General features: G+C 51.4%; 1 protein-coding gene and 1 long non-coding RNA gene across 3 annotated transcripts; one reads left to right on the top strand and one right to left on the bottom strand.

The window, feature by feature from the left end:
- Positions 1-910: 910 nt before the first annotated feature.
- On the bottom strand, positions 911-2564 carry LOC120098646 (uncharacterized). The gene is made up of 3 exons (XR_005497082.2): positions 2427-2564; positions 2040-2256; positions 911-1421 (listed from the first exon to the last, which is right to left on the bottom strand). It is a non-coding gene; the product is annotated as an uncharacterized LOC120098646 (long non-coding RNA).
- A 13-nt stretch (positions 2565-2577) lies between these two features.
- Positions 2578-27951, top strand: C19h1orf198 (similar to human chromosome 1 open reading frame 198). 2 transcript variants are annotated; one of them, NM_001109134.1, is made up of 4 exons: positions 2578-2955; positions 14656-14706; positions 24029-24562; positions 25924-27951. In NM_001109134.1, exons 1-4 carry the CDS (start codon positions 2620-2622, stop codon positions 25975-25977), a joined length of 975 nt encoding a protein of 324 aa, NP_001102604.1. In that variant the 5' UTR covers positions 2578-2619; the 3' UTR covers positions 25978-27951. The 2 variants fall into 2 exon arrangements, with proteins under 2 accessions (NP_001102604.1, XP_008770865.1); XM_008772643.4 differs by lacking the exon at positions 2578-2955 and adding an exon at positions 6255-6359.

Raw genomic sequence — 27951 nt, 5'->3', positions numbered from 1 at the left:
CTCCTGGTCTCACCTTTCTCCTTTCCTCAGTGTGTTTAGTTATTTTGAGACATAATCTTATGCTGTAGCCCAAGCTGGCCTGGAACTCGCTGTACAGTTCAGTTTGGTTTCAAATGCATGGCAATCCTCCTGCCTCAGCCTTCCCAAAGCAAGGGTCACTAATATGAACCACCATGACTATTTTGTGCCAAACACACGCACACGCACACGCATACACACATGCACACATGCACATACACACATGTACTCACACACGCATACATACACATGCACACCCACACACATTTGGAGACAGGTTGTTGTGTAATGTAGGCTACCTTTGAATGGACTGGGTAGCCCGGAATGGATTTGAACATCTGATCCTCTTGACCTCACAAAAGTACTGGGATCACATCTGTGACCCATGCCTGGATTATAGGGTGCTAGGGACAGAACTCATCTTTATGCATGCCAATCAAGCGCTCTCCAAACCGAGCCACATCCTCAGGACCTGATAACACTCTTGGTGGTGTACCGGGTGGCTTTGCGTGTCAACCTGACACAAGCTGTAGTCATCAGAGGCAAAGGAGCCTCCCTTGAGGAAATGCCTCCATGAGACCCAGCATTTCTCAATGAGTGATTGAGGAGTGGAGGGCCCAGCCCATTGTGGGCGGTGCCATTCCTGGGCTGATGGTCCTGGGTTCAATGAGAAAGCAGGCTGAGCAAGGCAGGGGAAGCAAGTCAGTAAGTAACATCCCTCCATGGCCTCTGCATCAGCTCCGGTGTCCACGTTCCAGTTCTGTTTGATTCCTGCCCTGACTTCCTTTAGCGATGAACAGCAACATGAAAGTGTAAACTGAATAAACCCTCTCCTCGCAACTTGTTTTTGGTCGTGGTGTTTTGTTGTGGCAATGGAAACCGTAACTAAGACAGCGGTTGTATATTTTATTACGGAGCCTGCCACATTTGTGACATTCCACTTATATCAAGGAATTCAAGTCATTTCTGCACTTGGCTTTAGCGTTAGGCAAGGGCTACTTTAGAGACAACTAAGCCACGGTTGGTATTTAGTTGCCTTTTCAGAATTGGACATCATGGTTACCTAAGACCTGTTAATCTTTTGAAAATCAGAGAGTGGGATGGGGCCTCAGACAGCCCACAGCCCCGTCTTAACTTTAACTGTGTGGTCTCCTCCTAGCAAGCCTGACCCCTTTGGGGATAGATACATCAGCTTCCCTGTGGGAACTTTCCATCCTCTTCAGTTTGTTTGCAGTCAGCAAACCTCCCGGAGCTCTTGCGATTTCTGAAATTCCAGGATTAGCTTGGCCATTTTTGGAAGTTTAAAGCTCTTGGGTTGTCCCCTCACTTAAACTGATGGAATACAGGCTCCTTCCGCTGACCAGAGACTGCTGACTGGAGTCCTTTAATTCCTGCTTAGGACCCTGAGTGATTTTTAAAGACAGAGTCCTGAGATTTAATTGACATTGGTGTGTGGGGGTGGGGTGGGGCGGGAGCAGGGGGTTGCCTCGCACTGGCAAGCATAAGAAAGCAAACACTTTGAGGGTCTGAAGAGGCCTTGGTGTGTAGCTCTTCAGAGAGGGGAAAGACCTTTGGAACTTCAGGGAATTTCCCTCACACTTCGTGCTTTTGGCAGGGGTCTTTCTCTCTGTGGGGATAATGGTAGTGAGACACTTTCACTATATAACCCAGGTTGGCCTTGAATTTGCCACGAGTCCCCTGCCTAGGCCTGACCAGTGCCAGGATAACAAGCCGGTGCTTCGGGGTTGGGGATTTGGCTCAGTGGTAGAGCGCTTGCCTAGCAAGCGCAAGGCCCTGGGTTCGGTCCCCAGCTCCGAAAAAGAAAGAAAAGAAAAAAACAAAACAAACAAAAACAAAAAGAAGCCGCTGCTTCCATGCCAGGCTTAGAAGAAGTTTTCTTGTAAGAGTGCCAGGGGCGCGAGTCCATCCTCTTGGTTGACAGCTGGTGGGTCAGCGCCCTAGCCAGGCCCCCTGCTCAGTGTGGTAGATCGCCCAGCGAACAGAGCGAACAGAACACAAACCTGAAAATGCAATGAGTGCCTAAGAGCTCGAAGGAGCGAGGATGGTTGAGAGCCAGGTTCGGCACGTGCAGGAAGAAGTTTCCTTTGTCATCAGTGCCACGTGGCGCCATGGCGGTCTTCGCCCGGAGTTAACCCCTTGTGGCCATCTACAACCGCAGCGCTTGTACGGGGGACTCTACAGCAGCCCCAGAGATGCCTAAGGGTCCCGGAAAGCGTCCTACGGAGGAGAAACGGAAAGGCCTTGACAGGAGGAGCTCGGGGGCGGGGCTCCAGTGGGGCTGGGCCCCGGGTGGGGGCGGGGCTCCGGGTGGGGACAGGAACTCAGGGTGGAGGCGGGGCTTCAGGTGCCCACAGGGCTCCGGGACGATTCGTGGACCCGACCAGTACCAGATGGGGCGTGGGCGGCCCGGAGGAAGGGTGACCCGGGAAGGTCTGGGGGCGGTGCTCAGCCAGGGGCGGAGGAGGCGGGCGCAGCGGGTCGGGTAGGGACGGCGCTCCGGGAGGAGACGGAGGCGGAGCCCCGGGGCGGGGCGCGGGCGGACCGGGAGGCGGCGCTCGGACCGGGACGCGCGGGCCGGGCATGGCGTCGATGGCGGCAGCGATCGCGGCCTCGCGCTCGGCCGTCATGAGCGGGAACCGGCCGCTGGACGACCGGGAGCGGAAGCGCTTTACCTACTTCTCCTCGCTGAGCCCAATGGCTAGGAAGATCATGCAGGACAAGGAGAAGATCCGGGAGAAGTACGGGCCCGAGTGGGCGCGGCTGCCGCCCGCGCAGCAGGACGAAATCATCGACCGCTGCCTGGTGGGGCCGCGCGCCCCGGCCGCCGCCGCCGACGCGGGGGACGTGCAGGACCCGGAGCGCTTCCCGGGCCTGCGCGGGCCCACGGGCCAGAAGCTGGTGCGCTTCGGCGACGAGGTGGGTGCGGCGGGACGGCCCACCCAGGGCAGAGTGGGCTGTGAGGGGGAGTTCAGAAATCTCCCGGAGAAGGGACATTTAAAGACAAAGTGGGAACAGTAGAGAGGAAACCTCGCGAGCCTGGATGAGTTTCCGACTTAGAACCTCAGTTTTCTGGTGTGGAACTGGAATATGCCCATAGTTCCTGATCACCAGACACTCAGTGGCCCGCAAGTGTTGTATAAAAAGACCTCAGTGGGGGAGGTGGGACTGCCAGGCACCGCCGCCCTGGGGTATGTCCCTGGGAGACCACAATGGGGAGTGTGTTTGGGGAGTGTGACATATGAGCCCCGGTTCCCACCCAAACACTGTGTAAGTTTAGATGCCTCCTGCAAGCCTGACTATCTAGCCTGGGTTCTAGACACTGGAGGAGGAGAAAAACTGTAGAATTGCTCCAGTCTGGCCCTACTTTGAGGCACTAAGGCTCAGGAGTCTGAGCTGCTCAGAAACCTGGTGTTTTGCCCGAGATGGTTTCCGTGAAGCCCCTTGTACTACCGGAGTATGGACTTGGTTCCTCGGGGACTCAACTTTGTTTTGGAGGACAAAATCAGTAGCTGCTAGAGTTATGTCCATTTGGGAGGTGTGGTTTCCTAGGAGTCGAGGAGGAGAAGCTAGGAGAGTGGGTCACCCCCGCCCCCCTGGAGAAGTTGTGCCAGGCCGAGGGAATACCAGTAAAGAATGAGATTTCAATCAGACTCTACAGGCCAGGTATCCATCGATGTTTGTTACTACAGAACGCTTGTGGTCACAAACCCGCTTTACTGCCAGGGAATGGTGAGAGCAGAGCTATCCGCCAACATTGCCTCCTACCCTCCATCCCACTTGAAACTCTTGAGGGCTTTGCCAGGAAAAACATGGGTGTGGTAGGAGATGAAAATATAAGTCTTAAAATATATTCCTGGAGCTGAAACATTTCATTGTGAAAATATGCATCTCCATGAAGACGTGGACGGGAGTTTGTGCTTGGATCTGGGAGATGAGCAGACAGGCAGTTCCTCTTTGGCAGTGTCTTAGGTAGATAAATCTAGGAGGAAGCAGCCCTGTCCGTGCTTAACAGATGCTGGAGATTGGATGTCACTGGCCCTGAGTATATCAAAAAGCCAAGCCACCTTGGAGCCAGGGTCATTGACAAGGAGAGATGTGGCCACTTTTCTTTTTGCCCAGTTCCTTATCTGGTGTTAGCCTGCCCTGTTTATGCCTTTGAGGACTGGTGTGGTTTAAAGCAAATAGGGTCTGTGAAGACCTGCCATCCATGTGTGAGGATTCCTAGCAACCCCGGAAACAGCAGGAGGCACGTGCTTGTGATGCCTTTGCTAGGAGACCCCTGAGGGTCAAGTTCCAAACTAATGAGAGATCCTGTCCCAAAACAAGGTTGACAGCATCTTAAGCGAAAGCACCTAAGGGTGACCTCTGACCTACACTCACACAAACATTTGCACCAAATGAAACTTTGCGAGGAGCTAATCCGCATGCCTTTCAGGAGCACCCAACCTGAATCACAGTAATGCCAAATGGGCAGAAAGCAGGCCTTGGAAGTCCACGAGACCAACTTCAGCTCATGTGGCAGGGACACAAGCAGCCTTGATTCTGTTGTGGAGGGGCGGAGGTAGAACATCAACCAGGGTCTACGCTTCTTTCTGCAGTAGCGAGAGGTTTAAACACACAGGGACAACAAACTCCTCCAGTCTAAGGGAGAGGTTGGCACCAGATTGAAGTCAGGGAGTGGTTTCATCGTTACACCCCAGAGATCATTTATGTAGGATGACTGGTGTTTGGCCGAAGTGGGTAACACAGGGGGTATAGGATAGGGGTGTGACTCCCAGCTAGGTGATTTGATACCCAAATAAGTGATCCCAGATTTGAGCAAAAAAAACTTGAAACTCAATCGGGTAGGACACTCCATCCTTCGATCCCCACTGATATGTTGCCAGGTCTCCACAGATTTCTACTGTCCCAAAGGACGCTGCTTTTCACTGTCAATCAACTTGTGTGCCCCTCCTAGACAACATCTAGTCACTTTGTTTTTGTCATCTACTATCATTGTTTTTAGTATCACCCAGTGATTCTTATGTCTTCCAGGAACAAATAGGGTCTTAATTACAGACTGATGTCACAAATCTAGGTGACCCCAGATGTTGTCAGGAGTTCCTTTGCCTGTGTGCATAGGACAGGCACAGCAACATGGCACGTGTGTGTGTGTGTGTGTGTGTGTGTGTGTGTGTGTGTGTGTGTGTGTGTTTTACACTGATCACTAGAAAGCTGGATGACCTGGGCAGAACTCAGATCCCCCTCTTGCCTTGATAATTTAACCTGGTCTCCTGTAGAGATAGCGGTCTCTGCTTTTAGTGTTGAAACAAAGGAAGGACTGTCAACATGTGAGCTACTTTGGGAATCAACTGTTTCTCTAGGCCTCCTGGATTGGGGTGCATAAGTGTCCCCCCTCCCCCATTATCTTTCCCTGATGTATGCACTGTAAATGGAGATGTGCAGAACTGGGTTTTATACGAGGCTGCCAGCCTCCACCGTTGCCCGAATCCTTCCACTTCTGCTCTGCAGAAGACAGCTTGGAGCCCCAGGGCCCAGGTTCAAGTTTGGCCATGTCAGCAGCAGGGGCCACTCTGGAGAAGCCTAATGTGGAATCAATGGTTTGCAGCAAGCAAGGGCCTTAGGGAATGTCCTCTCTACCCTGCAAATTTTCTTGAGAACATTAAGACAGGCCCTTACATTAAGGCAGGCTCTTACATTAAGACAGGTCCTATCTGTGGACGCTTTTATCAGTCCTGGCAGCTCCTTTCCTTCTCTGGAAGGCTTGTTCTTCCAACAATAAAGTTCCGGGAATGGCTTTCTTTGGGAGATGAGAAGTTCAGTTGAGAAGGGATCACCGGTTGCTCTGTCGCTAACCCAGGAGACAAACCAACAAACCCAGATATCTGAATTTTCAGGAACTTCTTACATCTATCTCCTGTCCCCAGCCCCAACTCCTGGCCACACCCAGCAGGATCTGAGTACATTGGTGAGTTCTGAGTTTCCAAACGCTGCCACTTTTCTCAGGTCCAAATAGACCCTCACAGAGATGACGGGGGGGGGGGGGGCTCCCGAGGTGGTGTCTCCTGTTTCTGTGGTATTTGCTGGCCTCTGCCACCTCTCCATGAAGTAGGTGGAGCTGGGCAGTGATGGTGTGGGTCAGCCAGCTCTGCAGCCCTTGACCTGGATTCTAGAGGCTGGGTTTTTAGGACCCTGGAGCCAGATAGCTCCAGACCTCATCAGCTGCCTCCCACACACCCCTCCTGTAGGAGCCTCGGGCCTTCCCAGTGCTTTTCTCTGCTTGAGACCCCTCTTAAATCCTTCTGGATTCTTTCTATTGGGTGAGTTTGACCAGATGTTTAACTTGTGAATCTGAGACATGAGAGGGCTTTCCTTCCTCTCCCATTTCAACAACAAAAAATTATTTCTTTTTACCCTCTCTCTCTCTCTCTCTCTCTCTCTCTCTCCCCCACCCACCCTCCCTCTCTCCCTGTCTCTGTGTCTTTCTGTGTCTCTGTCTTTCTGTCTCTCTGTCTCTCTTGTGTCTCTGCCTCTGTCTCTGTCTCTCTGTCTCTCTCTCTCTCTCTCCGTGTGTGTGTGTGTGTGTGTGTGTGTGTGTGTGTATGTGTGTGTTTTTATACACACACGCTCGTGCAGAAGCCAAATCTAGGGTGTTTCTCTGTACCTATCCACCTTGTTTTTTTGGGATGAGTCTCTGTCTAGCCAATGGTTCACTAGTTCAGCTAGGCTGGCTGGCCAGTGAACCCTAGGGACTCCATCTCTAGCTCTCCAGAGCTGAGATTAGAGGTGTGTACTACCTTGCCCTGCTTTTTACCTGAGCCCTGGGGAGTGAACTGGGCCCTCCTGCTTTTGTATCGAGCATGTTCTCCACTGAGTTATTTTCCTAGCTGACTCTTTTTTGGGGGTGCGCCTAGCAATTTGGAGTTGATTTCTCAGTATTTTGGACTTGATTTTTAAGGCAGGTGGAATGTGCAAATCCCATTCCCTCCTGTCTGGCATATCCAGTGTATTTTAGAAATGAGGACAAGGTATATTTGGTGTCTTGTGTTCCTCTGCCTGGGCCTTGTGATGGGCTGCCAGGCTAGGATTGAGATCTGTCCAGATGCAGCTGAACAGGCTGTGAAGGGAGGGAGGGCCTGGGCCTGTCCCTCCTGTTCCTCTTGCAGATTGATGGCTACCCAGCCAGATAGCACTTGGCCTGGTGCCCAGAGCTGAGCCAGCAGACGTGGCTCCCTTCCTCGGTGCTTCCATTGCTGGCTTCCATGGGAGGTGACCCAGTGGCAGCCTAGAAACTGGTTTTGCAGAGATGAAAGGATCAGTTTTCGCCATTCAGGGAGGGCAAGAAGCACATTGGTGGTGTCAGAGTCCTATTTTGATTGACAGGAATCACACCCTAACTAAGAGGTTCAGGTACTGCTGGAAGAATGTAGCCATTTCTCCAAAAAAAGTAACAAAAGTATCAAAATGTGCAGTTGGCAGTTCTGCTCGTCCTTTGATCTCCCACCACCACCTTCCAGTGTATTCTGTGCTCTCATCACTATGAGGGATGGCCCTAGCCCTGGCCAGATCTATGTTTTTGAACCTGTGTCTCTAGTAGCATGTGTCCCGAGCTAAGCCACCAGGGCTTTGGAACTGCAGCTCTGAGCTCCCTTACTTCAGCAGAGATAAGTACACTGCAAGCCTACTTCTCAAAGTGCCGCTTCTCAAAGTGTATGGACGGTGGCCACGGATAGGCAGTTGGTTTTTTAAGGGCATAGTTTAATGGTTCTTTCGAAACCCCATCCTTCTTATTTTTCCTGTGCTGGAGAGTAAACCCAGAGCTTCCTGCCAGTGTTCTACCACCAAACTACAGCCCAGCACTTTCTTTTTCTGAGTTTCTTTTGAGACAAGGTCTTGCTAGGCTGCCCAGGTTAACTGAAGACAGGGCTTGGATTTAGAATCCCCCTGCCTCGGCCTCCAGAGTAGCTGGGATTATAGACCTGTGCCACTGGGTGGGGCTTGACTGGGTTTAGCACAGTGAACACTGGAGAGGATGATCACCTCGTTCCTTTGTCCCTTTACTTACTCGCTTACTTATGATGCTGGAGATTAAGCCCGGGGTCTTGTATATGCCAGGCAAACTCTACCACTGAGCCACGTAGAGCCACAGCCTTGTTCCTGTCTCTTTTTCTTTTAAGTTAATTATTATAGTGTGTGTGTGTCCAGGAAAAGTGTGCACATACACAGGCGATCCGTGTACACACTTACATGCTGCAGTACATGTGTGGAGGCCAGAGAACAAGTCACTGCTCCCGTTACACCTTTATGTGGTCTCTGGGCATTGAACTCAGGTTGACCAGGCTAGCCCAATGACCTCAGGTTGACCAGGTTAGTTCGGCAAGCACTTTTTACTCACTGAATCATCTCACCAGTCCTCATTCCCGTTGGTTTTATAATACTTCTGGTTTCGCTTTTATTTTATTTTTATGCGTTTTGTCTGCATGCGTGCCTCATGCCCACAGAGTCCTGAAAAGGTGTTGGACTCCCTTGAGCTGGAGTTACCATCATGAGCCAATCTGGGGGTGCTAAGGTGGAACCCAGGTCCTCTGCAGAAGGAGAGAGTGTTTTAATTGCTGGACCTGATGAACTTTGACCTGTCCTTCGTGCACCTACAGTTGAGTCAGGAGTCGGGTTCTGGTGTCTTTGCACTCTGAGTCTTTGAGTGTCAGGGCTGGCCACCCAGTATCAACCCAAGGGTGACCTCTGTCAACACAGGTAATTTTCTGTTCCTCTCTGCTGTCAGATCTCGCTCTCTCTGGCTCTCTCTCTTAGCCTGAGGTACAGTGCCATTGCCTGCCCCATAGAAACTTCCCTCATCCTGGGCTTTAGAGTCATAGTGACCATTTGTGGTCCTCAGGGCACCTTGTGACTGCAGACCCCGCTTCTGAGTCCCCGAGGAAACCGGCCCTGTTTCTGGGACTTAATCGTTGGGGTTCTTTCTCACTTTTGGAAAGTGGACAGTCCTTGCAGGAGGTGATAGTTAAACTGTACACTGGAGTCTGCTTTGTGGTCAGGGTGTGCACAGCGGGCAGGCAGTAGGAACTGAAGTTCTGAAACATTGTGATTAAACATGTTTTGCAGTGGTTAGTGCGTAATCTTCAAATGCCAGGGAGAACAAAGACGCCCTTGCAGGGCTAAGAGGCACCCTGGAGCTGCCTGGGAGAGGAGTGTGGAGGGAGTCCATAGTCGGCTGAGTAGTGTTTGTAGAGGACTTTGCACACAGGATGGCCTTACCTACCTGGCCATACACTCTCTGATCTGTTTCCCTGGAGACTTGGAACCACAGACTGCAATCTGCCAGGCTGGCAGCTCCCGGTTAGTGATTAGCATCCTCAGCTCGGCACTGTCTTTCCAGGACCTTTTAATTGTGATGTAATATACATCAGCGGGACTTAACAGTCAGATCCTTTTCTTTTTTAAGACAGGGTCTCTGGCCTGGTAGTGATGCTGCACACCTTTAATCCCAGAACTGAGTTTAAGGCCAGCTTGGTCTACGAGCAAGTTCCAGGATAGCCAGGTCTATATGGAGAGACCCTGTCTCAAAAAAACTAACACGAGTCCCAGGAATCCTTGAACTCACTGTAGCTGAGGATGGCCTCACACTTCCGGTCCTCTGGCTTCTGCTTTCTGAGTGCCGAGGTTTCAAGTGTGAGCCACGCTCCTGCCTCTGCTTCCTCAGTGCTAGGATTAGAGGCTTGGCACCAGACACGTTTTGCTGGATAGACATGCTATATGTATGTAAACATGTGTGTCACACGTGGAGGTCATGGGAAGCTTTGTGGAGTTGGTTGTCTTCCTTCCCTCTTTACGTGTTCCATGTTCCATGTTCCGGAAGTTGAGTTCAGATCATCAGCCCCAGCCACTCACTGTCCTGCCCAGCTGGCTGTGTTATTTTGATTCTTCCCCCCCCCCCCCCCCCCCCCCGAGCTGCGGACCGAACCCAGGGCCTTGCGCTTCCTAGGTAAGCACTCTACCACTGAGCTAAATCCCCAGCCCCGCTGTGTTATTTTGAAATGAAACTTTATATCCATTAAGTAACAAAACAGTACAGGTTAGCAGCAACTGCCCATCCCCCTACCCTACTCCAGTGTCTGCTTTCTTTCTCCCGCCGTGAGTAATGCGTGTCTGTGTCACACACCCAGCAATACTGCTTTCCTTCAAAGGCACATATGTCAAGAGTTTGCAGGCAGAGCTGATGCACCTGAGGCGGTGCTGTTAAAGCTAATTTCAGTGCTTCTGTCTGGAGCTCTTGTCTCTGCTTTGAGGGCCAGCAGGGTGTCCTGTGTTGACCTGCTCCTGATGACTGCCTTCCAGGGCTTTGTCGATTTAGGTGCTTCTGTGTCCTCAGAGGTCTGTCTCTTGTAGCTTCCACTCTGCTTTGGCTATTCTGACTTGGTGATGTGTGGTAAGCAAGCATAGTCGTGTGCCATGTTCCACTGAGGGCCAGCCGGACTTCCGGTGTCCTTGTCCCTTTCAAGCAGGATTCTGACTATGAGGGTAACGGTTGGCCAGAGTGAAGGCCACCTGTGTTGTCCTGAGGTCTGAGGGACATGCACATGCGTGTATGTGTGTGTGTGTGTGTGTGTGTGTGTGTGTGTGTGTGTATTGTTTTTGCTGTCTCAGGTCTGGGAGCCCGGGAGGCAGGCTGAGGGCTTGCCAGCAGCCCCAGAGTGAGAGTGCATGACCTCACCACAGGCCTCCACCTGGCCATATTTTGGTTGCCTCCTGGTTACTGTGGAAATAGAAGAAGCATTGTATAGGTGTAGGGGGAATCCTTTTACGTATGAATGTGTGTCTGTGTGTGTTTGTGTGTGTGTATATACATCTGTGACCATTTTTTGTCTGTATAAGTGTATCTGTGTATCTGTATGAGTATGTTTGTGTGTTTATATGCAGATGTATCTGTGTGCAAGTGTCTGCATATCTGAGCATGTCGATGTGTGTATGTCTGAGTGTGAGAGTGTGTCTGGGTAGGAGTGTGTCTATATGAGTGTTTGTCTCTGTGAGTGCATCTATGTGTGGGAGTTGTGTATGTCTGTGTGAGAGTGCAGCTATGTGTGGGAGTGTGTATGTGTATGTCTGTGTGTGAGTGCATCTATGTGTGGGAGTGTGTATGTCTGTGTGTGAGTGCATCTATGTGTGGGAGTGTGTATGTCTGTGTGAGAGTGCATCTATGTGTGGGAGTGTGTATGTGTATGTCTGTGTGAGAGTGCATCTATGTGTGGGAGTGTGTATGTGTATGTCTGTGTGAGAGTGCATCTATGTGTGGGAGTGTGTATGTGTATGTCTGTGTGAGAGTGTATTTATGTGTGGGAGCATGTATGTGTATTGGAATGTATCTATGTGTGAGAATATGTCTGAATGGGAGTGTGTCTTTGTGTGAGTGTGAGTTTGTTTCTGTGTGTGGGAGCAGGAACTGCTACTTTGAGGTTCTTCCACCATTTGTGGTGGCCTGGGAGCCTGCCCTGGTGCCAGCACAGTCTATGGCCAGAGGCGTTGTCACTGCCGGCTGACTACAGAGTTCCTGCCACATTTTTGTTTGGCAGATTTATTTTTGCCAAGTGCTTGATTATTTTTTATGAGGTCAGAGGTACAGAAATCCAAGGAATCTGCCTCTTACATTTCTTGCTGAAGCAAATAAAAGAATGTAGACCTATCATTAGTGACCTCTTGCTGCCTGTGACCCCCACAGAATTCCGGGAAGTGAACACTGGGGCTCCGACCCCCACCAAGCACTGCGCCCTGACTTTTGCTTCCTGGAGTTCTGCTGGCAGTTACCTCCCACAGCCAGCGCCTCAGACAACTTATCTGCAGATTCGCAGGGACTGACCTTACTGACAGAGCTCATTAGAAGTCGGGGGAGGTAACGCATGGATGGGTCCAGCTTCCGCCCTTGCGACTGATCACTATATACTGACTCTGTCTGCCAGCGTGGCTTGGGCTGCTGGCCTCAGTGGAGACGTGTGTTAGCCAGACGATCTCCCACCGTCACACGGAGGATAAGCAGCATCTGTTCCACTGACCTGTTTCCCTTCTCACCGAGGGCAGCCCTCTCAGCCTCACTACCTCTGAGAGCAGTGCATGGTGTCCCAAGAGCCTAGGATCTCTGAGACTTCTGGGTCACATCACATCACTCACCATCTCCGTCCCCAGCAGCCCACAGAGAGGAGGACAGGTCCTAGCCGCAGCTGCGGCTCCCAGGCATTAACTCACATTCCTCCAGAGAGCTATGGCCATTTTTGGAGGGGCAGAATTTAGACATTAGAAGTAACTGGGATTTAGCCGAAATTCCTCAGCGGAATGCAGTAACCCTGTTCTCATTTTTAGAAGTTTTTCCTGACGACTATGTAGTACAAAATAGCCCAAGGGGGCCGGAGAGGAGACAGACGGCTCAGTGGTCAAGAGCATTTAACTACTCTTGCAGAGGACCCCAGCTTGGTTCCCAACACCCATGTGCGGTAGCTCACACCATCTGTAAATTCAGCTCCAGGGTAACATGACCTTCTGACCTTCACAGGCACCTGCACTCGTGTGTGTGTGTGTGTGTGTGTGTGTGTGTGTGTGTGAGTGTGAGTGTGTGTAGACACAGACACATAAATATTTTTTCAAAAAGCAGCCGAAGTCAGTTCTGGAGCTAAGACCGCCAACGGATGTTGCCACGGGCGAATTACCACCGTGCAGGACCAATGCTACCGATGGTGGACTGTATTAGCTAGCTGCATAGCTGAGGTGCCTTTTGGCTCTCTTGACACCCAGTCCCTTCTGCAGCACACACAGGTCTGGGGATATACTCTCTGTGATGTGGTCTTGGTATAGAATGTATCCAAGTGAACAGGCTTTCTCTGGTGTTAGCGTGCAGTCCTTGAACACTCTGCATGCCCATGGGTGGAAAGGTCCTGAGCACAGTCTTGTAGCCCCTGCTGCTGTGCCCAACCCCTAGCACCAGGAACCTCCGAAGGGGCAGCCCTTGCTACACAGCCACCAACTATTCGTTCCCCGGTATAAGGGACTTTCTGCCTGTGAATAGCAACTTTATTTTTGGTACCTCCATCCCAGAAGACCCAGGGCTCCACTTCCCACATTGGGATGCTCTGGGAGTAGGAATGGGGGGGAGGGGCTGTGAATTGAGTGGGGTGTGTGAGGAGGACCTTAGCTCATACAAGGTCCTGAGTTCACAGCTATGGGACCTGGGCTTCTCCAGTTCTGGGGGATGGGCCAGGGAAAAGGCTTGCTGTGTTACTGTGCCTTGTGCAGCTTGGTTTCCTCACTCCCCCATTCTTAGGAACAGGCTGTCAACTGCCCAGAGTCACTATGCCTTTGTTACTATAGTTCTTAACTGGACCTCAGCTGCTGCTCGGCTCAGCAGGCATATGCCTAGGGAAAGCGGGCTTGCAGCCAAGATCCCGATGCATTTGCAAGCATTCTTCAGGAGTTCCTGCCATCTGTGAGGCCAGTCTGGGAAGGGCTCTGTCAGCATCTGAAGAAGGAGCTATGGGCATAATAGCTCTCTCTCTGGAGGTTGGAGCCAGGTCACCTGGCTTCTAGGTGACAAGGGACATCATTTACTGGGTATTCCATGGAATGATACAAATCACCTGGGGTTGTTTGGGGACACTCTCGGTTTTTGTATTCAGTTGGGGGCTTTAGACATACACTGTTGGCAAAGTGCTTGCCTAGCATGCATGAAGCCCTGAGTTCGATTCCCCAATGGTACATAAACTAGGCACGGTAGTGTATGCCTGTAATCTCAGATTCTTGCGAAGTTGAAACAGGACACTCAGGAGTTCAAGCTCATCCCTGAACAGACTGTGATACATGCCACTCTGTCTTTTTTTTAAAAAAAGGCAAAAATTTTTAACAAGAAAAAAATACTTTGTTCCACTCTCCATGTTATCCAGGATACCCCATATTTTAGGCCTTAAATTGTGGTCCCTGCCTGTAGCAGCCAGGCACAGACAGGAAACTCTGTGAGGGTGGAGAGGAGGCTCAAGCTCTTTCTTCAATCTGACAAACACGACGACCTGCGCGCCCAGGGTCAGAGTCCGGCCACTGCCCCACCGTATGAGCTGAGTCAGGAGCAAATCAGCTCTGTTGAGTTTAGACGTTTGCATTACCTTGATGCTTTGTGCATCGATTCTGTTACCGGGCCTTTCACATGGCCAGGAGAAGTGTTCTTTGCACAGCTTGCCCAGTTTAAAAGGGTGTGCAAGCTCCTTACAGACGCAAGGAAACAGGTTCAGAAGGCTCTGCCCTCACCCCAGATCACACAGTTGGCCCCGGTAAGACTGAGACTCGATCCTGTCTTTGCCAAGTATGGTGTCCATTCCGTTTTCTGAAGCTCCTCTCCTGGGTTAAGTCGACTGAGGCCTCCCTGGTGTTCACTAAGACGCCACATTGGCAGGAGGCACCGGAGGCTGGGACTGCACAGTTTGCAGGGTTGGCCTTGTCAAACACTGAGACCTCCACTTTACAGTTTAAATTGTCCCGTGTGTCTGTGTCTCTCTGAGCCCTGGATGGATGTGTATATGGGGCTGTTGGAGTTTGGACCTCAGACTTATTCTTGAACTTTCATTTCAGGACATAACTTGGCAAGATGAACACTCTGCCCCATTCTCCTGGGAGACAAGGGTAAGTCAAATTAAATTTAAATGTATTTGTCGACTGAAAAATATATGAGTATCTATATTTTCTTCCAACATTTGATGGATATAAAAGGGTATGCGTGGTTCTTGATGCTGGGCTACAGTTGATACCTGTGTTGGTTGGGCAAAGAGGGACTTGGGGGAACTGAACCTCCATATAGGTCTGTCAGTCCCACAGTGTCCCATGGTATCTCTGAGGCCCCTGGGTTCTCTGGTGAACTCCAGCCCCTGGAGTTACTCTGTCAGGGGACTTCTCTCCATACTTTAACACCAGCGCTTGGCACTTTGGTGTTGGATGGCCTGTGAGGCAGCTCAGAGCCCCTGACAAGGTGACTTCAGTTGGCTTGTGTTCATGCACATATACACACACATGTGGACACATGGAATCGGACCCTGGTCTCCCAGTCACTCGTGCTTGGGTTGCCGTCACCACTAGAGAGAGCACCAAGCTCTCTTCAGGAAATGTCCCATCTCTCCTGTTGTGCAGGAGAAGGGCCTTGGCAAACAGCAAAACCACAAAGTAGCAAGTATCCTATAGCCAAGGAGAGGAGGATGGCTAGTTTTCTACTTATACCTTTCAACATGGCTTTGGCGGTACAGTGGGAGACACAGCCGCGTGTCTTGATGGGATTCCAAGCACAGATAGTTCAAAAGCCTTGTTTCTTCCCTACTGCTTCTGACCACAGCCTGTGTCCTAGTTGACCCTGACACCCAGGGGACCTGTGGACAGGGAGGCTTAAGGTTGGGGAAGCTTGATAGAGCACTAAGGTCTTTGGATCCACAAGGACTTGGATGGCAGGGACAGCTGTACCACGCCGTGCCATAGATTGCATCTAGTACTCGGTGCCTGACCCACGGCTGTGTGTGTGTGTGGCAATCTTGACGCTGATCCGTGACATTTAAGGTTCTCATGTTTGAGGACACAGGCATCCATTCCCATGAACACGTTCACATAGCAAATATGAATTCCTCCACCTTATAGATCATAAATATCCTAAAGAAGCTGACTTCTGTATCACAGGTCTTTGGGACTGTGACTCAGCATGTAGCCAAGGCTAGCCTCAAGCTAATATCCATCTCCCTCCACTTCCTCAGTGCTGGGTTCACAGGTGTGTATCACCGTGTCCAGAGTCCGGAAGTGCCTCTTAGATCCCCTGGAGTCGGAGTGACAGGCAGTTACAGGCTGCCCAGTGTGGGTACTGGCAACCAAACTTGGGTCCCCTAGACGAGCGTGTGCTCGCTCACTTAGCTTTGGAGACATTTCTTCAGCTCCACTGTTTTCTTTCTTTGAGCATGGGTTCTGGGATCAAACTTAGGTCTCCGCTCACTGGGCAAGCACTTTGCTGATTGAGAGATCTCTCCCTCCCCAATTAACTACTTTATAAACATTGTTTACATGGGTGTGTGTATGGTTTATTCCACATGGGAGCAGGTGCCCTGGGCAGCTAGAAGGTGCTCAACCCTGTGGAGCTGGATTTACAAGCGGTTGTGAGCCGCCATATGTGGGTCCTGGGGATGGAACTTAGAATCTCTGAGAAGAGCAGTCCACACTCTTAACTGCTGAGCCAGCTCTTAAGCGCCCCGTTAGCCACTTTCCAGTTCTGTGGCGTGTACTACGCCCACGCGGCTGTGTCTCCTCTGCTGGCCATTTCCTATACTGTCATTTGATCACACAGTTGCATGTGTTTATGGGGCACAAGATATTTGCATATCACTGTAGGATAATTAGGTCTAGCAAATGAGCGTATCCAAATGTCCCATTGTGTAAGACACATCCCTCTACTCTGACAGCAACTCCAGCACCCCCTCCACACTCCACACAGGGATGCGGTCACCACTGAGATCTTTTCCGCTCCTCTGTCAGCCTGTCAGGCAAGCTGGGGTCGGGGCGGGAGGCAAGGGGTGCCCATGGGATGACTGCATTCTTCTCTCAGGATCCTGTTTCCAGAGGAAAAATCCCAGCACCCAGAGGGCCCTAGACTAAGAGAGAGGAAGGAGGAGAGAGATTCTTTGCATTCCCAGGCCGCCTGGGCTGCAGACAAGTTAGAGAATGTGTGAGGTTGGGTAAGCAGGGCTAGGCCCTTGGGACCCCATCCCCAAGGTCCTTCTCCTCTCGAGCTGTCTGGCTTCTGTCTCTGTCTTTTTTGATGGTTAACTGCCTGTCTGAGGTCCCAAGGAGGCAGAGGGGAGCTTACTGATTTGCAGGCCTTTCCCCAGAGGAAGAAGCATCGCGTGAGCCCACACTCACCCATATACACACAACATCCTCCAGACCGGGTCCTTCCCCACAACTCATGTGCTCCTCTGAACTCCTTCCTTCTGATCCCCCTGTCAGAGGGCAGGTCACATAACCATCGAGCTGGCGAACGGAGTGCCAGATGGCTGTGGCGTGTAGGTGTCATGACCCGTGGAAGACCTTGGAGGATGGAAGGGTTGCTTGGTTCCAAGCCATGTCCTCCGTGCACCTCCTCAGTGTCAGTCAGTTTTTGAGGGGAATGGCCCCATAGGCTACACCCGATCCCATCACAGGTCCTACCTACTCTGGGGTCCATGTTCCTTCCTCACAAAGTCTCCTTTCCCTGCTTGATGGTTGGCCTCCCTCCTTCCTTCCTTGCCCCACTCTCTTTCCCTCCCAGCTGTCCTAAGCCCTCCCCCCAGAAACTTAGCTCTCAGCTTGTGGCACTCTGCCCCAGACCCTCCTTGTGTTACAATATTGTGCATTCCTTCCGTTCAGTGGCCCCAATGCTGCCCCCAGGACCCTGTACCCTACAGGTCTCCTGAAGCCCTCGCTCCCTTGCTGCATCCCTGTCTGTCCTTCCTTACCACAGCTGCTGTATATATCCCATCTCTTTCCTTTAAAAGATTTATTATATTTATATCAGTACACTGTAGCTGTCATCAGACACACCATAAGAGGGCATCGGATCCCATTACAGGTGGTCGTGAGCCACTGTGTGTTGCTGGGATTTGAACTCAGGACCTCAGGAAGAGCAGTGAGTGCTCTTAACCGCTGAGCCATCTCTCCAGCCCCAACACATATCCCCTTTCCGACTGTCCCACCCGCACCCATGCCGGGCTGTGCTGAGCACGCAGTGTAGCATCTCGGGTGTTCATCCATGTGAAAAGAGTGGCTATGGCAGGGGAAGATGAGCAGGGAGGTGCTCTGCCTAAGTGCGCTCCCAACACAATACAACCTGTTCTCTTGAGGGACTCGTTAGATGTCCGTGTCCTTGTCACAGGCCTGAGGGCCAAGACTCCCGCCTGTAGCACCGACTCCTACATACGCCTTGGCTCCTCCCTGCCTGCACTTCCTGTGTCTCACGGTGACACTGAGTGTTTGCTGCCTTGGAGCCTGACTGGTGGGTGAGTTATTGTCCACCGCGGGGCTTCTAAACAAGGGGCATGTGCGGTTTAGCTCCTGGTCTGGACCAAGTGCCTTGGGATGTGAGGTGGATGGATTCAAGGCACTGCCCAGCTGTGTCTCAAGGTGCAAGTTCCTGCTGGCTCATTCCTGTAAGATGTCCCTTTGCTAGCTTTGTGATTCTTAAAGCTTTCTAGGCACCCCCCACCTTTTCCCCTGTGGAGGGCAGAAGAGGGGAACACATGCTAAGCGTATGGAGGGCTGTTGGGGAGTTCTTCAGATTCTGACTGTGTGCCCGTAGCCTTTGTCTTGAGTTGAGCTTTGCCAGCGGCTGCCAAGTCAAACAGTCCTTGTGAGCGGCAAGTACTCCCCCCTTTTGCTGAATATCACACATTCCTCTACAGTGAGTGGGGCGTAAAAATAGACGCCGGGCTCTGTTGTGGTCTTGCTGTTTTTAGATTGGATATAGCCAGCCGAGCCCCGGGTCCCCACATGGGCCAACTGACCAGGTTGTAGGGAAGTCAGGAGCCCTGGGTGTAGGCAGCAGGTGGGTTACTGCCAGGAGCTGAGGAGATTCTTGTCTCCCTCTTCTGCTTCGGCCTCCGAGATCACAGAAGGCAGCCCATGCCATGACGGTGACCTGGTGGCCACTGTCCCTTCCAGTTATCTTCTGTGTAGTGTTCTTCTGCAGGGCTGACTCGGCAGCCTGGGCACTGAGAGAAGGCCACATGATTTCTTTCCCATTCCTGGAAAAGACATGTTTGGAAAAGTTTGTCCCTGGCACGCACGGTCTTTCTGTTTTCCACCTTGGCCTGTGTGGGCCCCAGGGGGAGGTGGCCTGGTCTGGCCTTCAGAACCAGTGCTGTCCGGGAAAGTCCAGTGAGGTGCTGAGGTAGCTCTTCTGTAATGAGAAAGGGATAGTGAACCCACGTTCCTCTGTGTCATTTCCGAGGACAGTTTCCCATGGTGCCGCGTGCATAACACATGTCAAGTCGACTAAGATTCCTGGACTGTTCTTCCCAAGTCTGTGGTGTGACATCAGCTAACTTCTGTGTCAGGGGTTGAGGTATGGGTGACTGTAGTCAGCCTGGGGCCTTCCACCAGGACCTGGGCTCTTTTTTACCTTGCTCTGCACCCTGGGGATTTAGTGACTGTTTTCTCTAGGTGGAGCAGTGGGCACTCTGATCCTGGAATAGGAGAGCCAGGCTGTGGGTGCACCTCTGGGCACTCCCTCTGGCTCCCAGGGCTGACCTGTGGTGCTTCCATGGGTTCTATTGTCCAGCCACCAACCTATTCCATAAACTTTCACAGGATCTAGGAGTCCTGAGTCTGCCAAAGCTCTGCCCTCCTCACCTTCTGTGAGCCTGGAATTATCAGGTTGTATCAGTAGCCGTGAGAGACAGCTATAGAGTCAGTTTCCAGCAAGCCATGATGGAAACCCCCAGAATGGGGAGCTTGGGGTCACTCATGACCTCGTTGAGCCCATTCTTTGGTTGTTCAGCTGAGCCAACATAGACAGGGACAGGGAACAAGGTCTTCCCTCCTCCCATCCAGCTGCCAGATAGTGTTTGAATGCCTTCTCTTCTTACTGGGATAGCAAGAGGTCCTTCACCAGCAAGGAGGAGGTTGGCTTGTTAGAGGAGACTAGTCACACTTTATGTACAAAGTTAAGGCTCAAGAGAACACAAGGAAAGGAGGGGGCAGATGGGTTAGGATCTGCTGCCTCCTCTCCCTTCCCTCTCCTCTCCTTCTCCCTCCTCTCCGTAGTACCCTCCTTTCTTGTTTGTTTGTTTGTTGTTGTTTTTGTACAGGGTGCTGCTGTGGCTTGTTGGCCTGGTAATTTCTATCTAGTCCAGATTAGGGTCAAACCCACAGCAATCCTTTTGTCTCCACCTCTTGAGTGTTAGGATTGTGAGCAACAGCCACTGTACCCTGCCTTTTTTCTTCTTGTTTCTTCTGCTTTTCTTTCTCTTTCTTTCTTCCTTTCTTTCTCTCTCTTTCTTTCTCTCTCTCTTTCTTTCTTTCTTTCTTTCTTTCTTCTTAGACAAGGTATTATGTAGCTCTGGCTGTCTTGGAACTCACTACGGAGATCAGGCTGGCCTCAGATTCACAGAGGGATCTATCTGCCTCTGCCTCTGCCTCTGCCTCCTGAGTGCTGGGATTAAAGGTGGTGTGCACCACTATGTTTTCTTGCGTTTGCTTCCAAAGTTCCCAAAGGAGGCAGTTACCTCCTCCTGGCCACACACCCCTTCCAAGTTGACCTGGGAAAGTGCAGAGTACCTGGTCACCCCTCCAATCCCCGAGTTGATGGCAGCAGCTGTCATTTAGGCAATGACACAACCTCAGACTCCAGTCCCGGCTTCCCTCCTCAGTATCCCGCTGTCCACACTGTCCACGTGTCAGGATGGTTGGCTTTGCAATTCACAGTCTTCTAAGCAAAGATCCCAGTGGGGCGGGTTGTAAAAAAAAAAAAAAGCCTTGGTGTGTCAAACAACTTTTGTGTTGTGAGCCTTTCCTCCACAATTTACAGATCAAAGTCAACCCCATCCCCGAGTCTTTGCCACTTCCTAACTATTCTTAGCCGTTTGCTTACTTAAAGAAATCATTATGTCTGTGTCCTACTAGGGAATTTGGGAACAGGCAGTGCTCAGAGTGCTATACCTAGACACGATCCTGAGGCCAAGTGAGATGACGCATGCCTGTAATCTCAGGATTCAAGAGGCAGAGGCTGGGGGGGATCCAGAGTTCAAGGGAAGCATCAGCAACATAGAGTTTGAAGCTACCTTGGGCTATCAGACCCTGTCTCAAAAACAAAACAAAACAAACAAATGAACAAACAAAACCTGTAAAAGTTAGGACAGACTATGAATGAATACGGGCAGGTCGAGTGATGGGCACTGTCCTTGGCAGCCTCTGACTTTTCAGCTCCCAAAAGCCAGGACTTGGAGTCTCTTGCTCTGGGCTGAAATCCTAGTGGCAGGGTCTCCTAGCAGACTAGCGATTGGGCAACTAAACACCCTGTTTCTCCCGTTGTCTTTTTTCTTTCTTTTTTTCCTTGAGGGGGTGCTAGTGGCAATCCCGGCTGGAACTGCCCATCCTCCCTTGACCTGCTGAGTTCTCTGGGGGCCTCAAGTGTGCACCAGTGTGCCCAGCCTGGCCTCCAAATCCTTGTTCGTCACACTTGCTACGTTAGAATCACCCACTGTAGCTCATGGCCATGGTCCCCTGCAGAGCCGCGGTGTGAATGACTGTTCCTCAGGGATGTTGCGTTTCCCAGTGACCTAGGCATTCGGTTTGGAGTTGTGTTCTCCTCCTCCAGGCGAAGGGCAGCTAGCTGCTGACTTCACATTCAGGTCCTGAGCCTATATCTAACATGGAGGAAGGGCTGTGGTTCACTTTGTCCTGAGGTCCCTGCCTATGGAGAGGAACCCTGATAGTCTTATAATTTGCAAGAATGTATGTAAATTATGAAGCATTCCAGGATGCCACCCCCGAGCAGTGCCTAGGGCAGGTTCTCCGAGGAAGACCTGTGCTAGGGTTGCCTGCACTCTGACCCCCTTGTTGGAGCCATCCCTCTCCTAGCTTGCCATTTTGAAAGTTTCAAACTCCTAGTTTCCAATCCCTGCCTCTTCCTGCTTCACTAAGAGGCTAGACAAGTTGCTTTCTGGCTGCTGGGGTTCTGCCATTCAACCCCTAACTGGGGGGTCTTCTCCTCCCCTGTGCTTTTGTAACAGTGTCACTGTGTCAAATTACTATTTTTCCCTCAAAAAAAAAAAAAAAAAGAAAGAAAGAAAGAAAAAGAAAGGAAGGAAGGAAGGAAAAGAGAAAAGAAAAGAAAAGAAAAGAAACAGTGGGTTGGGGATTTAGCTCAGTGGTAGAGCGCTTGCCTAGCAAGCGCAAGGCCCTGGGTTCGGTCCCCAACTCCGAAAAAAAGAAAAAAAAAAAAAAAAAAAAAGAAACAGACTGGCCCATTTACCGGACGATATCATCTGTGTCCAGTGTTTTGTGAGTCAGCACAGGTTGAAAGGACCAACTCAGTTAACCAGAAATGACTCTGATCTACAGCTGGGGCGTAAGACAGAGCAGCTGTGTAAAGCAGCAGTGACAGTGTGCATCTGAAGCCACTCACGGGGAGTTTAAACCTTTGCCTTTTGATACTTTGTTTCTGTAAGCCTGGAGATAGTCCCAGGGTCCCCGACTGCAGGAGTGAGGGTCAGCAGGTGTAAACTGTTCATGAAGAACGTGAGGTAGGCTGTGGGAGAGCTGAGGAGTGATGTTCACAGCCCCTTAAAATAGAGCTACTGAATGACATGTTCACAGCCTCTATAAGTAGTTGTGGGGCAGGAGGATGGCTGTCAGTAGATTCTCTCCCTGCAAGTATGAGGCCTGGAGTGGTATTCTCTATGTACCATGGTGACAGGCACTTGTTTTCCCAGTGCTGACGACACAGAAACACACAGAACCCAGGGATTGCCAGCCAGCCAGCTTAGCCTCTTACTGGGTTTCTGACCAGTGACAGAGACCCTGTATCAAAGAACAAGAAAGCTGTTATAGACTATTATTCTGGGGGAAATGGGAACAAATGTCTGTTCACCCCAAATAAGGAACCAACAGCAGACCAAAGTAAGGATGCCACCAAAGTCCAACTTGGTGAACCAGTGTGTTTTATTGGGGGTGATTTGCAGGAGTATAGATGGGGAGGGGTCACTTACACTAGCAGAAATGACTCAATGACAGCTGCATTACCAAAAACCCACCCCAGCATGGGTAACAGCTCACCAAAACTGGAAACCTGGAGCACACTGCACAGCCTGCAACTCAGCAGGATAAAGAGCATGTCTTCCAGGGAGCCCAGTTGGTCTGAGTCATCTCTGCCTGTTCAATAGCACCTCTCAGCAGTCCTCACTGCTTATATAGGCATGTGAGGGAGGAGCCTAGTGAGTTTGGTCAGTTTCAGGGATTTCCTAAAGCTATTGAGTTGCTTACTTCCTAAGTCTCAAGAAGATCCCTTCCAAGAGGAGTTTACTATACAACACTGGCATCTGAGGAACATACTTGAAGTTGTCCCCTGGCCTCTACACACACACACACACACACACACACACACACACACACACACAAGTTGTGAAAACCTGGATGATGCTCAGACTGCACTGAAGAAGTGACACCCCCGTTATAGAGCTGACAAGACCACACCTAATGTATAATATGGCACAAAAGTGCAGTTATGGGGAAAGGGCTTATGACTGACTTTTCTGAGCTTTTTCTCTACTTTCCCAGCTTTATGCAATATCATTTATTATTTTACATTTACAAGGAAGTGGTATGACGGTGCCAACATGATGGGAAGTGCACTTTTCAGGATTGATTTTGAAGTTCTGCAGAGCAGGGAAGACGTTGCCTGCAGTTAGCTCTTCTTTGATGGAAGACTCAGAATCCTTGGCAATGATTTCTGTCAGAAGAGCTCAGTAGCAGCATTTCAGAGGCCACCATGGTTGACTGGATGTGGGTCAGGAAAGTGGTTGACCTGTGCGCTCAGACATGAGATACGGGCTTTGCCCACATAGCTTCCCTTCACTCTGAGTGTTTTGCTGTGGGAAGCAGGACTCTGATGCCTTACAAACCCCACATGGGCCAGAACTGATGGTCCAAGCCATGTGCTCTCACAGCCAACAGGGGTCTTTGGCCATGGTTATGACTCTGGTCGTAGAACTGCTGAGGGCTCATTGTGATGGGGCTTGGCCTCGTAACTCCTAATGTGTTTCTGGAAGGTAGTAAGAACTGTTGTGAAAATGATCACATGGGACCAATCAGCTTACAATGTTACAATGTTGCAATGTCTGTATACCTGAGGAAGAGTGTGGGTGAGCCAGATGTCTGCCAGCTGCCCCAGGGCGTTCCAAGACTTGCCCTCATTTGTCTGTTCTTTCTGTCTCCTCCCCCCCAGAGTCAAATGGAATTCAGCATCTCCTCCTTATCCGTCCAGGAGCCCAGCACTGCCACTATGACCAATGATACCAGGCCCCTGGCCAAGGCTTCTCAGGGCACACAGGGTTCCAAACCTGCCCAGAGCAGCAGATCCTCTAGCCTGGATGCCCTGGGACCGGCTCGAAAAGAGGAGGAAGCATCCTTCTGGAAGATCAATGCCGAGCGTTCTCGGGAGGGGCATGAAGCTGAGTTCCAGTCCCTGACACCCAGTCAGATCAAGTCCATGGAGAAGGGGGAGAAAGTTCTGCCAGCCTGCTACCGCCAGGAGCCCGCCATAAAAGACAGGGAGGCCAAGCCTGTGCCACAGGAACCACAAATCCTGCCCAGTGTGAGCACGGAGCAAGAGGCGCCCCAGCCAGTACAAGCCCCTGCCAGCTTGCTGCCCAAGTCTACCCCCACGAAGTCCCCAGAGAAGCCACCACCTTCTGCTGCCCAGCAGGATGAAGATGATGATGATGATGATCCTCTGTTCTCAGAGCCTGCACTCTCGCAGGTGAGTGATGTTGCCAAGTTCACATCAGAAGACTTGGTGGTGTCGGTGATGGTGGTGGTGGTGGTGGTGGTGGTGGTGGTGGTGGTAGTGGTGGTGGTGGTGGTGGTGGTGATGATGGTGGTGGTGCTGGTGGTAGTGGTAGTGGTGATGGTGGTGGTGATGGTGGTGGTGATGATGGTGGTGATGATGGTGGTGATGGTGGTGATGGTGGTGGTGGTGGTGGTGGTGGTGGTGGTGGTGGCAGTGGCAGTCGTGGTGTTAGTGGAGGTGGTGTGTTCTTTCATGGATGACCAAGGGGAGCCCACAGGATGGGATGGCACTGATTCCCCATGGTCCCTTCCTCTGAGTTCAATTTCCAGAGCTCACGTTAAGAAGAAAACTCTGGGCATGGTGCAATGCTTAAAATCCCAATACTGGGAGCTGGAGACAGGTAAATCCTTGTGTTAGTTGGCCAGACAGCCCAGCCTATTTAGTTAGTTCTAGGACAAAGATAGGTGCTGGACCGTGATGGCTCAGGGATACAGGGTTGAGACTGCATTAATCCCAGAAACCTCAAAGACAGGATGGCAGGAGTTGGCCATCTCCGCTCCTCCCAATCTGGTGACGGAAAGTCGGCTTCCCCGCTATCAACCCTAGTAAGAATTTAGTGCCCTGACAATTATCAGGTCTCTCTCCTTGTTTGACCTTGTAAGGTCCCTCACGCCCCTCCCCCCACCCTGCAGCCTCTGAGTAGGTGAAACATCTTCCAACACTCCTGCCCTGACCAATTGTACACAGTCCACAAACCTGTCCCCCTAGAGATCCCGGCCACCTCCCCAGTGGCATAAATACCCCTTTTTCCCAGCACCCTAAACCCTCCCCATTAAACTGAACCAGTTCTCTGAAGCTGCCCCGGGGTGTGTGCTCTTTGCCGGCACGCTCACTGCCAACCAAGACCCTACCTGCACACACCTGTTCCTGCTGAGCTTCTCTCCCTCCAGCCCAGCCCGGTGCACAGTGGGCCTGGCTACCCCAAGGGAGAAGCGGCCACCGGCTGGCAGATGTGTCTCTTCACTTTATAAAGCTGTTCAAAAGCAGGAGAGTACTAGTAGAGAACCAGGCTGTTCCTTGTTCCATGAATGCTTCTGGAAATGGTACCACAGAGCTTCCTGGAGTCCGAGGGGCTGGTGTTGGCTGTGACACAGTGTCATTTGCTCTGGATTTTGGGTAACTTTCTGGTCCATAGCACTGAGGCGAATTGGGGTCAGGGGCCCCTGAGGCAGAAGTAGCGGCTTTCATCTGGGTCATTTTAAATGGAAAGCTGTCTTTAGGTTGTGCGTGGTGAAACAGGCCTGCGTCTTACCTCCCTCTTCCCTCTGCAGATCAGTTCCAGTGTCCTCTTGAAGACGGGCTTTGATTTTCTGGACAACTGGTAAATGGTGCTACCCAGAAACACAGCCAGGAGCCCCCAGTGTGGCCCACCGTGGTGTTCGGAGGAGAAGGCAGCAACCGCCTTCGTGTTTTCCTGTTTTCTCTACTCCTTTCTTAGTCTTTTTGAAACTAGGAAATGTTGCCAGGTTTCCCGTTTTTTGGTAAAACCGAGTAGATAAATATGCTATTTTCAACGATTTGATAACAAGTTTTACACTTGGGGTTTTTAAACACGAGCGACCCAGCAAGCCTTGTGAATAAAACCTCTGTTCCCAGCTCCATTCCACCTTTCCCTCCAACAAGGTTCCCTGGCCAAGCCACAGAAGGTCGCAAACGCGATTCTTTCTCCTCTCTCCCTGTTGTGGGCTCCCTGGATGGATACGGCTGTTGGCTGTCACTGCGGAAGATTCCATCCTTAAAAAAATGGTACCCTTCCTTCACAGAAGCCAGGTTTGGCATTAGGTGTCCTCCCCCTCCCAAACTCATAGGAAACAGACTGCGGGCGGGTGGCAGGTGCCTTCTGAGCTGTCCCAGTGGCTCACTCGGAGCTCTGGTCGATGTTTAAAAGCAGCTGCCCCTTATATCAGGTTCTCACCGTTGGTTATAGAGGTTCAGCAGGTTCCCTGGCTCTGTGGGGGTCCGGGCGGTGACAGCTGTGCTGAACATCAGGGCTCTTCTGATTCACTGAGGTAGAACCTTCCAGGATGAGGCTCCCAGGTTTGAGCATCCTTTCCCCCAGTCCGGTCAGGCTGTGTTGTGAAGGACACTCCCCTAGGCCTGTATATTTCAAGTACAAGAGGTATTCCCGATGGTTCCAGAAGCTTCTTCCCCTTGCAGCTTTGAGAGCTCACGGCGGCAAGGCCGGGTAAGGAGCATTGTGCCTCACCCAGAATTTGATGCCCTCTGTCCTCACCGTCCTGCCGTGGCCCCTGCACCCCATGCACCTGCAGGATGCCGAGCAGATCTGTGAGCTCAGGCTGGCATGGTCTATCCTTTGCTACCATCACTCCGTTCTCCTCACCTGAAGCCTTAATCTCCACCAGACCCTCCTCCGAGTGCCTGGTTTCAGTGCCGAAAGGTGTAACCCCCCTAATGTCTGAAATAGCTTCTGTGATATTCTATTTAGCCCCAAGGTAAAGCACACGGCAGCTCTCCAGCCACTATCCCCTCCCCTACGAAGCCAAAGCTGTACTTAGCCAACATCGATGTGATACCTGCCAATTAGCTCGAGTCCCCAACCTCCGTAGGTCCCCGGCACTTGGGTTTGCCTTCCTCTAGCAACCTCTGACGAGTCATCTTTCCACAGTCTGCAGGGGAGTTGACAGGGAGGAAGATCTGAAGCCTGGGCCATGTTTTCCTTCTCCTTAGCATTGGTGTAGCAGGAAGAGGCTCTCAGCTGAGCGCAGGCAGCCTCTGTGACTGGCCCCATGGGTGACTCTCACAGTGGCCCGCCTGACCTGGGGGTTGTCCTTGCCGCCTGGGCAGAGTCCACACTACGCTGGCGTCTTGGCCTCCCCCAGGGAACATGCGGCAGTGGCCAGGAAACCGGAACTGTAATTCCCACTTTCCCTTCCCCTGTACATCACGATGACATACACTCGTTACTCTGCTCTGAAGCACACTCTTTGGCTGAAGCCAGTGTATGATGCTGGGTTCTACCACACGCCCACGCTCGGCACCTGGGAGGCAGCTCCAGGGCTCCGTGTCTTGCTCTTGGTGGCTGTGTCCAACAGAAGCCCTCAGGAACCCAGGCTCTGTGCGTCTGGTCTGCCCTCTGGGTTGGTTCCGGTCCTGTCAGGAGCAGCAGAATCTGCCCCTCGGCCAGGTGCACCCCACATGCCAGTGTGGGGGTGGCCTTCCATTCCTCACCCTGCCCTCTCCTTTGATACATACTTTCGAAATCGTAAATTCTTACTGACAGCTTGTAACTTGGTCCTATTTTATACTCTAGCCTTTAATAAAGCCATTTTAAAACGAGA

This window comes from Rattus norvegicus, chromosome 19, assembly GCF_036323735.1.
Source record: "Rattus norvegicus strain BN/NHsdMcwi chromosome 19, GRCr8, whole genome shotgun sequence".
Classification (NCBI taxonomy): Eukaryota; Metazoa; Chordata; class Mammalia; order Rodentia; family Muridae; genus Rattus; species Rattus norvegicus.
The sequence above is the reverse complement of the archived record's forward strand: the minus strand, read 5'-3'. Positions and strand labels throughout refer to the sequence as shown.

Excerpts from the sequence above, each read along its gene's own strand:
- C19h1orf198 (NM_001109134.1), top strand. The coding sequence starts at position 2,620 with ATGGCGTCGATGGCGGCAGCGATCGCGGCCTCGCGCTCGGCCGTCATG. Across the intron at positions 14,707-24,028 it reads CATTCTCCTGGGAGACAAGG|AGTCAAATGGAATTCAGCAT; the intron begins GTAAGTCAAATT and ends CCTCCCCCCCAG. Across the intron at positions 24,563-25,923 it reads CAGAGCCTGCACTCTCGCAG|ATCAGTTCCAGTGTCCTCTT; the intron begins GTGAGTGATGTT and ends TTCCCTCTGCAG.